Source organism: Anser brachyrhynchus (assembly GCF_964034855.1).
Source record: "Anser brachyrhynchus genome assembly, chromosome: 4".
Taxonomy (NCBI): Eukaryota; Metazoa; Chordata; class Aves; order Anseriformes; family Anatidae; genus Anser; species Anser brachyrhynchus.
The window spans coordinates 21,279,042-21,289,322 of NC_137698.1; the positions used below are offsets into that span (position 1 = coordinate 21,279,042).

The following is a 10,281-nucleotide window of genomic DNA, read 5'->3' on the forward strand; positions in this document are numbered from 1 at the left end:
AGTTTCTCTCAGACCTCCAAGCCTTCTGTGTTCATCCAAAGTCTCTATGGTAATTTCAACAACCATCTAAGCCTTCCTAAGGGGAAAAACTTTTTCGGTGGCAACTATATTCAGTGATTAATGTTCTTGGATTAAGCTTCTGGGACTTGCCTTGTCTACAGAAACATTCATAACTACTATAGAGTATCTCGTCAACATGGTGTAGTATTGGTTTGAAGATAAGACTGGGTAGAATCAGACTGAAACTTTGAAGGCAGAAGCAGTTTTGAGCAAAGTATTTGCTGCTTGAGATAAAATCTGAATAAGATGTTCTGATGGAACAAATGTGAAATAAATTTCAAGGATAGAAAACTTGGAAACACTAAAACTTGTGAGGTTTTCTGTGACTTGAATACCTTCAGTGGTATGTTAGTAGAGCAATGAGCTCTAAAAAGAAGAGGTAGTTCTGTTGTGTATACAAGAACCACAGTGCTGGGATGAGATACAGGGATTCCATTCCTGGTTGTCTTGGACAAACCTGTCCTTTAGCAACATGCATGATGTCATTTCTAGTGCGTCTGTTCTTAGCTTCTTGTTGTACTGTATTGCTTTCTGACTTAAGAATAGGGATAACATTCTGATCTAGACAGGTGTCACACAGCATGTGAAACTGAAATCTTGAGTAAATATTAACTGATGGTGGAGTATCATTACTTGAAAGTGTTTATTGCAGTAAAACTTTTTTTTTAAAAAGATGCTGAGGATTATGCTAAACTCATTTAAACAGGATTAGAAAAGTGAAATTTTCTTCTTAATGAAGAAACTTTGAAAAAGCAAGAATCTTAAGCTCTTGGTTTTACTTCTTAGTTCTATGAAGGTTATGGACAGACTGAATGCACAGCTGGATGCTCACTGTCAGTTCCTGGTGACTGGACAGCAGGTACAGTGTTTAATGGTCTGCTTGTCTGTTAAACTTCAGGTTGCTATAGAAGCCCCAGTCATGTTATTTAGCCTGTTAACACCTGTTGTAAAGAATTAGATTTTAGTTTTCAAGTCAAGTAAGAAAGCTTTCAAAGGATCTTGTGGAGTTCATACCCCTAAAAAGGTAGGAATATTCAGTGAGTGAGGTTGTTAACAGGCTTTGCCCTTGTAGTTCAAGTAGGTGTAGGAGAGAGGTTGTCATGCTAAAATTTATAGTCTTACACAATAGAAATCTGTGTATAAACAGTGCTAGAAATGTAAGTGGCATTTCTGTATTTGGAACAGTCTGCATTTGTCAGCCACTTCATCTCTAGCTCTGTAATTGTAACACTGATACTTGCAATTACAGTAAGACTCTTGCTACTTTAATATGTCCACAGAGCAAAGATCCTGATTATACTAAAAGGATAGCAAGCCTGAATAGATGGTTCACTTTTTAAAATTCAAGGGATATCTGAACTGAATGTTGCAGTCCCGACAAACTAAAGCTGTCAGTATAATGGTATTGATGTGATATGTTGCCAGAAATTGATGTTCCATCTCTTCCATTACTCTAGTATTTAGACAGCTTATTACTGTAAAAACCTGATTAAACCCATTCAGGCTACTGAAGCATTTCTGTTTAATAGGTCATGTTGGAGCACCAATGTCATGCAATATCATAAAGCTTGTTGATGTACAAGAAATGAATTATTTGGCTGCCAAAGGAGAGGGTGAGGTGAGTAACTTCAAAATGTCAAGCTTACTTGGGTAAGGCAGGGGGAGTGTAGCTTAAGCAAGCAACCGGTTTGTGACTGCAAACAATACATAATTTTGGTTATTTGCTAGAGACAAATCACTGGGCTACATTTAACAGAAAAGCTTAAGGGAAGAGCAGTGTCAAGACTTCCATGTTGTGCACGTGACCTGATCTCTAGTTTCCTTCAAATTCGTCTTGTCTTTATGCTTTTAAAGTTTGGTTGCTAAGGGAACTGGGTATATATTGTCATAATGAGAAACAGTTAACAAGTCTTAAAATCTTGTAATGCTTCTCTTGCACTTGCTGTGAAACTTTGCTGAATTAGGAGTGAGTTGGGACTTACATAAATATGGTAGTCCCTTAAAATTATCAGGTATCATCTTAGTCTCAGTTTTAACTTCCTCAGTCAAATTCTTCTGGATTTATCAAATGATGTAACTTGTTTCACAGTACTGATGCCCATAGCTGTAAACTTGCTTTGCCAAAAATAGATCATCTTCCTCCTTGTCTGCCTGTTCTTTAGCTCTTATCTTCAGCTGGATTCAGCACTCCCAGTCTTCCTTTCTGAGAATAAACTTCTGTTACTCTCAGCTCTGTCAGCCTTTCTTTTCGCTCTTGCCAGTTATCCATGTTCAAAAAGATAAACTTGCAAGTAGAATTGTATATGTTCATATGCAGATGAGGTCTTAGTGCCAGTTAGCAGGATATAGATAAATGGTTTGTCTCTACTGGGAAAAGCTGTCACCTACTGTTATCCAGTAATTATAGGAGTCATGAAAAGTTTGATCAATCAGCCTTTGACTTAACTAGGACATGCAGAGTTCTCTATACATCCTTCCAGATAAGCTCTTCTGTAGCAGAAATGACTGAGGTCTTAAAGCATGGCCTTGGTTTGGTCATGAGTTTGGCACTGTCCCTCCAAGGCTATCAGAACCCCTACTAATATTTTGACCTCTCTTATATTGATGATATCTGTTCATAGTACAGTAGTTCACCTACATGTCTGTATTTCATCTTAAGGTAAACACTGAAAATGCTTGGAATTAATTTTTCTAAGAATTGGCCTCTGAACTGCAGTAGTAACTTCCGGTAGTCTGAGAACTGCTATCAGTGTCTAAAAATTCTTTAGCCAGTTTCTTGCCCACTCTGTAATGGAAAATAATTAATAGATTAATTAAAATAATTAACCTGTGGTTATCTAACTGGGTCAACCATGTTAGCCTAGGTGATTAGTCCCTAATCTAGGTAATTCAGTCCCTATTAGTATGTATTATTGATTTGACTAACTTAAAACTAGATTCTCTACCCATTCTTCTAGACTTACTCTATAGAGTCCTGATGCCATTGTCCAGACCACTTATTGTATCATGTGAAGCACTCAGGCCAAGCCACTCGAGTGGGTGTGATGCTCTGAATTCTTCTGAAGATTCTAGTATAGAGCCTTCAGATTCTTTGGAGACCTGATCCCCAACATTCATGTACATTGGGGACCTCTGAGTTTTGCTTCAAGCTTGTTTATCTTGCGTACCTCTCTATTCTCTTTTCTAAGAAGGTATTTTATTGTCCTGCTGGTCCTTAAATAACAAGAGCTCTTCCATCCCCCACAAGAAACAACAAATACTTATACAGCTTTGACTATTGAGAAGAAAATACTTAAGTCTTGTTCCTGACTAGTTGCTCTATTATGTTGTGTTTTATTGACAGACATTGTACTAATTGGTATAGTGGCTTGTAGGGTCAGACCTGTAACTATTTTTTTGTGATGTCTGTTTACCAAACCTAAAACTAATGTATTCCCAAACTGAGAGGCAATTGCCAGATCCAGACGTTAATTTCTTCAGATAAAAATAAGCTTCTGATAAATTCAGATTATTCAAATAGCAGGCAGGAATACTGCATTTGAACTGAAACAAATGTGTGTGACTGCTTCTTATTACATTTTATACCAGTGGAAAATCTTAAGTCTTAAAGAGAACCTCAATGAATAGAGATTTTTTTTCTACCAACATGTCTTGTCTTTGTAGTGGTGGTCATTGAGAGCTTTTGGAGAAAGCGTTCCTTGCAAAGAGTGATTGCTGCTATGAAGGCAAGTTAATAGCAAGTTAATAGACACTAATAAATGACTATTTTTCAGGTGTGTGTGAAAGGGCCAAATGTATTCCATGGCTATTTGAAAGATCCAGAAAAAACAGCAGAAGCTATAGACAAAGATGGCTGGCTTCATACAGGAGATATTGGGAAATGGTTACCAGTAAGTTAACATAGATATCTGAAACGTACTTCTGTAGCTATTAGCAGTTTTTTAAAAAGAAAAAAACACTTGGTATTAAACATGAATTAGGTGAAAGACAAGTAACTTTAAGGGGAGAGGAAGAATTGTATATACAAATCTGTATGCGTGGGGCTAAAAAGAAAAGGCAGTATAAATTCTGAGCCTGTCCTTAGTTCAGGTTAGGTGGGTGCAGAGCATGTTTTTTTCAACACTAGCTTGACAGTACCCTAGCAGTATCTTACTGTATTGCGAAAATCTAATTCATATCAAAAAATCTAATTTATATCAAAATATCAAACTGTCTTGGATCATGCACAAAACTTAAGATCATATTAAACCAGAACTCAGGCAGTAGTGCTTCTGGTCTGTTGTTGAAAGCTTAACGAAGGGTGCAGAGTAACTTCTGAAGCAGGAATGCATGGAAGCAAACTTGTTCATACACTTAATTTTAGTGCATTATGTGACTTGCTGTGATACACTTGAGCTGTGTAGACTGATTATCACTTGAACTGCCTCTTCTGAGTGGGAAATTATTTCTGTCAACAGAATGGTACATTGAAGATCATTGACCGGAAAAAACACATATTTAAACTAGCCCAGGGAGAGTACATAGCACCAGAGAAGATTGAAAATGTGTATCTGAGAAGTGAAGCACTTGCTCAAGTGTTTGTCCATGGAGAGAGCTTGCAGGTAGGCATTCTTTGGGTAATTTAAAAAAAAAAATGCAAGGAAGAGATGAAAGATAGGGAAGAGATGACAGGTAGGGAAGTTTTTCCTCATTCTTCCCCATCCCTAACTTTGCGTCTGAAGTCTTGACACATTTTGTAGAATCAAAATGGTTTGAGTTGGGAGGAATCTTTAAGGATCACCTAGTCCAATCCCCCTGCCATGGGTTGGGGACATCTTTCACTAGATCAGGTTGTTCAAAGCCCCATCCAACCTGACTTGAGCACTGTCAGAGATGGGGTGTATCCATGGCTTCTCTAGGCAACCTGTTCCAGTGTCAGTTTAGTGTTAGACATTTTAGTTTTGAATCCACTTCAGGTTCCACCAGTTATAACATGCTTCTGGATCTGGTTTCAGACCACATAGTAGAGCTGGATTAACTTAATTGATTATTAAGCATGGTAAATAAACTGCTAACAGCATGCATGGAAACAATGTACCTGCCAAGATGTTCAGGTTTTTGTAAATGTAAATTGAAGAGTATTCCAAGAGATTCTTTTATGAGCAGGCTTGTGAACAGCACTCCTTTCTTAAAGCAGCAGAAAGGTGCTGATTTCACAGTAGAATCAGAACTGCCACCCAAAACCAGACACTGACTAGTAGGAAGCATGTAGGAACTAGTGTTGCCTTAGATTCAAAATACAAACAAAACACTTCAAATTTCATTTTAGGCCTTCTTAATAGCTGTTGTGGTACCTGACCCTGAGACTTTGCGCAAATGGGCCAAGAAAAGAGGATTTGAAGGCTCATATGAAGAGCTCTGCAAAAACAAGGTGAGTGATACCTAATTAAACAGTTAGCTGTTCTGCATCAACTCTTTCAAGCTAAACAGTGTGTTCTTGTATCCACAGGATGTCAAAAAACACATTCTGGAAGACATGGTGAGGATTGGTAAAGAATCTGGTTTGAAATCCTTTGAACAGGTAAGATACAAATTACAATTGGACACCTAATTCTTTAAACATCTCAATAACAACCTTAGTATCCAGGAGCTGGTTTTAATTTGTATCTGCACCTTTTAAAAGTGGTGGGCTTTGTTATATTTAGACATTTTTTTGTTAATAGCCTTGTGTATTCCAAGGAATGTAGCTTGGCTATTATATTTTTCTCTTCCAGGTTAAAGACATTATCATGCACACTGAAATGTTTTCTATTGAAAATGGCCTGCTGACACCAACACTGAAGGCGAAGAGACCGGAACTACGAAAATATTTCCAGTCGCAGATAGATGAACTCTATGCTAATACCAAAATGTAACTGAGTGGATTGAGGAAAGTGTCACACGTCTGTCTACTGTTAGCCTTCGTATCTGTAATTTGACTACAGCAAATATAGGGAAGGAAACTGTGCAATCATTAACTTGTACAAAAATGGGTACTTGCCATAGGAACATTGAAGAAATGGAACACTGCCTTACTGTCAAGTCGTGTTGCATACTGTTTTTATGGTGACCTACAATTTCCAAAAAGAGCCTTAACTATAAATGGTAACTATATATAAGTTATTTAAGACTTCATCGGCCAAAAATGGACTCTCCTTAAACAAGGAGCTAAGGTTTTCTTATTGCCAGCATGTTTGCTGTCTGCAGTATATTTTGCAGTTGTCAATTCCAAAAGGGATTTGGCAGGTCTGAAATGCCTCTAAGTATCTTGCATCCTCAGAAAGACTACACTAATCTATTCAAAAAAAACCCTTACAGTTGTGTAGCTGGTATCACATCTTGCTTTGGTCCTGATATTAATTTGCGCAAGGTATCTGAGTTTTCTTCCCTTCTGTCTACAGCCAGTTCTGAGGCTTGCTTTTGTAAGGTAGAAGCCAGAACTCCACCCAAAGGAGACTGATTAATACAGGTTCAGAGTAAGTCTGAATTTGGTGGTTCTGCAATAGCAGTGTAGATGCAGTAAATTTGGCAAGTTGTAGACTCTGCTACACTAATGTAATTCCAGAGTGGTGCCAGTCCTGTAAGAGAACAGACCCAAACTCTGGCAAGAACACTAGAGATCCAGAAACAAAAACCATTCAGGAGGCTAGGCTATGCTGACAGGCAGGTAAACATTGCACCTGTACTAGCCACTTGTTTCCTTGTGATGAACGTGTATTTAAAATGCATTTTAAAAAGTGCCAGGTCCCCTGTAAGCAGAATAGCTTCTGCCATAACCTCTGTTTTCTGTGCTTTGTGTATGAGCCACTGAGTATTTTTCACTGAATAGCAAAATAGGTCAGGTAGAATGTCTTTTGCCTGATGCTTTGCAGTAATTGGAAGCATTCAGATATGCCGACAGAACTGTTGGCACTGTATAGGTATTTGTTCAGGGATGAGAAACTAATTCCCAGATAAACTACAAAACTATTTACCTTCTGTTTCAGAAATCAGCAGAAATAAGCCTTATTATGGCATAAGTCTCTTGCTATTCTTAAGAGTTGGTTTTGCATTAGTATTCATTGCTGTTTTTTGAGAACATGGATATATGTAAAATACAAGCACAACAAGGTTTGCACTAAGATTCGTGTGATTGTAATGCACTACTCTGTAGCATAATTTCATACATGTGTGCAATTAAGGTACACAAATCCAAGTCAACTGTTAGAGCAGTAGTTTGTTACATTGGAATTCAAATGTTTGCTTAGTGTTGGCTATTTCTATGTTTTATAAAACCAAAACAATTTTCAAAACCAATGAAGGAAACCAAAATAAATATTTCTGCATTTCAACTCAGTGAAGTGTTTATTTAATCAAGGAAAGATGCTACTGACTAGCAAGCAGAAGTATAATATGGTAATTCTAACAAGCTGTAAAACTCCATTGCTACAACCATATTACCTAGCACAGGATCAATGCTGCTGCTTGATGCTTTGTTTAGAAGGTAACTTTCTGCTTTGATCTGATATTTATGTGCAAGTTTTTGACCAATATCTGTAAGAAAGGGATTCTGCTGTGTAATAGCATAAAAATCTATTTTTGTTGTCAGTACAGTCTGACGGTGTTCTTTCCCTCAGACAACATTTATGATGGTAAGCTGTAGCTTTATTGGTCTTACTGCTTATGGGTGGTTATTGTTCCTCTGTGTATATTTGTTCCCCCCACACTGTGCATCTGGCCTTGATATGATATGAAGACTTATCACTATCTAGAGATAATGACTCAGCTACTTCCCTAGGCAGCCTGTTCCAACATCTTGTCTTTCTACTTAGTGCTTGGGAGAAGAGACCAGCCACCACCTTGCTATAGCCTCCCTTAAGGTAATTGTTGAGCATGATGAGAATTGTAGAACATGATACTTTACCGCATGTCTCAATGGAAAAAAAGGCTAAAAGATGCTTGAGTTGCATTTAAGGCCTGTTCTTGACACATCCTATCAAAAAAAGCTTGCTGTAGAAGCTGTTTATCAGAATGGCCAGCACATAGACAGTCTATAACTTGCTTGAAGGACTGTCCATACCTCTTAGGTAACAAGCAATAGTACAAGAAGTCACCTTAGCTTATTCTCTTGAATGGGTGGGGGAGAGTCAGGAAGACAGCAGTAGGTCTTTGGAAGAATGCCCAAAGGAAGAATACCCAAACCTGCAGCTGAGGAATGAAAAGAACCCCTCCACAACCTTTTGGAAACCAGAAAGGTTTTGTTCTGTTGACAGATGGCTAAACCTCCTGTTAACTAATTAGTAAGGTCCCCTTGGGTTCTGTTTTTGAAGGTATTGGGGCCTATTGCTTCTGGTCACTTTAAGTACCACCACTTAAGAGCACAGGAGCAGGCACTTCCAAAATGTGAGAAGCCAAGCAAGCAGGGCAGAAGGCTATCTTGGCTGAGCAAGGATCATCTACAGCAGATCTTCTAGAGCTTAACTGAAAGTGCATTGACAGTGGAAGTGAGCTCAGGTAACTTGTGAGGACTACAAAGATGCTGTTTGTCATTGTAGGGAGAATTTATGTGGCCAAAGTTCAACTAGAGTTGAAGCTGGCCAGTGCTCTGGGGGGCCAAAAAAACACACTCAACTTCTTAGAAATGTTAACAGCGAAAGGAGGACCAGAGATAACATTGGTCCATTATTTGATGAGGATGTAGACAAAGCAGAGACACTTAATGCTGCCTTTGCCTCTGTGTTCAAAACTGGTGATGGGCCCTGGGACCCCCTGAGCTGGAGGACCGCAACTATAAGAACAATATACATCCAGCCAGCTTTGAACTTGTGTGGGATTTGCTGCTCTACCTTTGTATACAAATCTGTGGGGCCTGATGGATTCATCCTAGGGTACTCGGAGAGCTGGCTGATGTCATTGCAAGCCTTCTCTCAATTATTTTTTGACAGTGGTAGGAATCTGGAGAGGTCCTAGTCTACTGGAAGCTGCTAAATGTTTCAATGTTCAAGAAGGGTAAGAAAGGAGACCCTGGTAATTACAGGCCTGTCAGTCTCACTTTAGTGCCTGGTAAAATTATGCAGAAACTTATTCTGAGAGTTACTGAAAAACAGCAGAAAGACAAACTAGTTCTTGGTCATGGCCAACATGGATTTGCGAGGGGAAGGTCCTGTTTAACAAACTTAATTTCCTTTTACGACAATGTTGCCCACCTAACTGGCCCAGGGAAGCGAGTAGATGTAATCTTTTCAGATTTCAGCAAAACTTTTGATACAATTTCTCACAGTATCCTGGACAAAATGTCCTGCTTACAGATAGAAAAATACATAGTACAATGGGCTGATGGGTCAGGCTCAAAGGGATATAGTAAATGGTGTTATATGGGGCTGCTGGCTAGTCACTAGTGTGGTTCTGCAGGGTTCCACCTGAGGGACAGTTCTAGTCAATGTTTTCATAAATGATGTGGATGCAGGACTCAAATGTATACTAAGTGAGTTTGCAAATAACACTAAGGAACTGTTGACTGTCTTGAGGGGGGAGAGGACTTGCAGGGAGATCTTCCTCAAATTAAGAGGGCAATCACCAATGGTATGAAGTTTAATGAGCAAATGTGAGCTTCTGTACCTGGGACAGAGCAATTCCAGCTATCCATGCAGATTGGGGGATGAAAGGCTGGAGAGTAGCCCTGTGGAAAGGTATCTGGGGGTTTTGGTCAACAGCAGTTTGTATAAGAGTCAGCAGTGTGCCCTGGCAGCCAGGAGGGCAAGGGCTGCATGAGGCATGGCATTGCTAGCTGGTCAAGGGAAAGGACTGTCCTGCTCTGCTCTGTGCTGCTGCGGCCTCACCTCGAGTACCGTGTGCACCACAATATAAGAAGGACATAAAACTATTAAGAAAGTGCCCAAAGGAGGGATACAAAGATGGTGACTTTCTTTGCACGCTATTACTGCAAGCAATATTGTTGCATGTTTGGAATTGATTTTGTACAACCTGTGGCTAGTTTTTCACCTCAGGTTTCAGGCTGTCCTTGTAGAAATTATCTCAATTGCTCACTTTTCTAGCTAGGGAATCGGAGCCAAGCGATGCCTGGCCCCCTAACAATGTGTCTATACAGTCACGGTTTATGAAGCTGCTCCACGTGCAACGCGACCCACGCAAGCAGATCCATCGGGTCCTGCAAAGGATCCTCCTACGCAGGCACGGCATGTCTATATCCCACACGCAAATAAA

At 39.4% G+C, this 10,281-nt stretch overlaps 1 protein-coding gene across 4 annotated transcripts in view; it reads left to right on the top strand.

Annotated features, from left to right (window-relative positions):
* Window positions 1–7,409, top strand: part of ACSL1 (acyl-CoA synthetase long chain family member 1) — a 38,414-nt gene extending 31,005 nt beyond the window's left edge. For all 4 annotated transcript variants that reach the window (XM_080590161.1, XM_080590159.1, XM_080590158.1 and 1 more), the window contains exons 15-21: window positions 847–919; window positions 1,590–1,678; window positions 3,834–3,950; window positions 4,518–4,661; window positions 5,369–5,470; window positions 5,549–5,620; window positions 5,814–7,409. In XM_080590161.1, the coding sequence (XP_080446287.1) occupies window positions 847–919; window positions 1,590–1,678; window positions 3,834–3,950; window positions 4,518–4,661; window positions 5,369–5,470; window positions 5,549–5,620; window positions 5,814–5,954 (738 nt within the window). In that variant the 3' untranslated portion in view covers window positions 5,955–7,409. The remainder of the gene's footprint in view (window positions 1–846; window positions 920–1,589; window positions 1,679–3,833; window positions 3,951–4,517; window positions 4,662–5,368; window positions 5,471–5,548; window positions 5,621–5,813) is intronic.
* The last annotated feature ends 2,872 nt before the right edge of the window (window positions 7,410–10,281 follow it).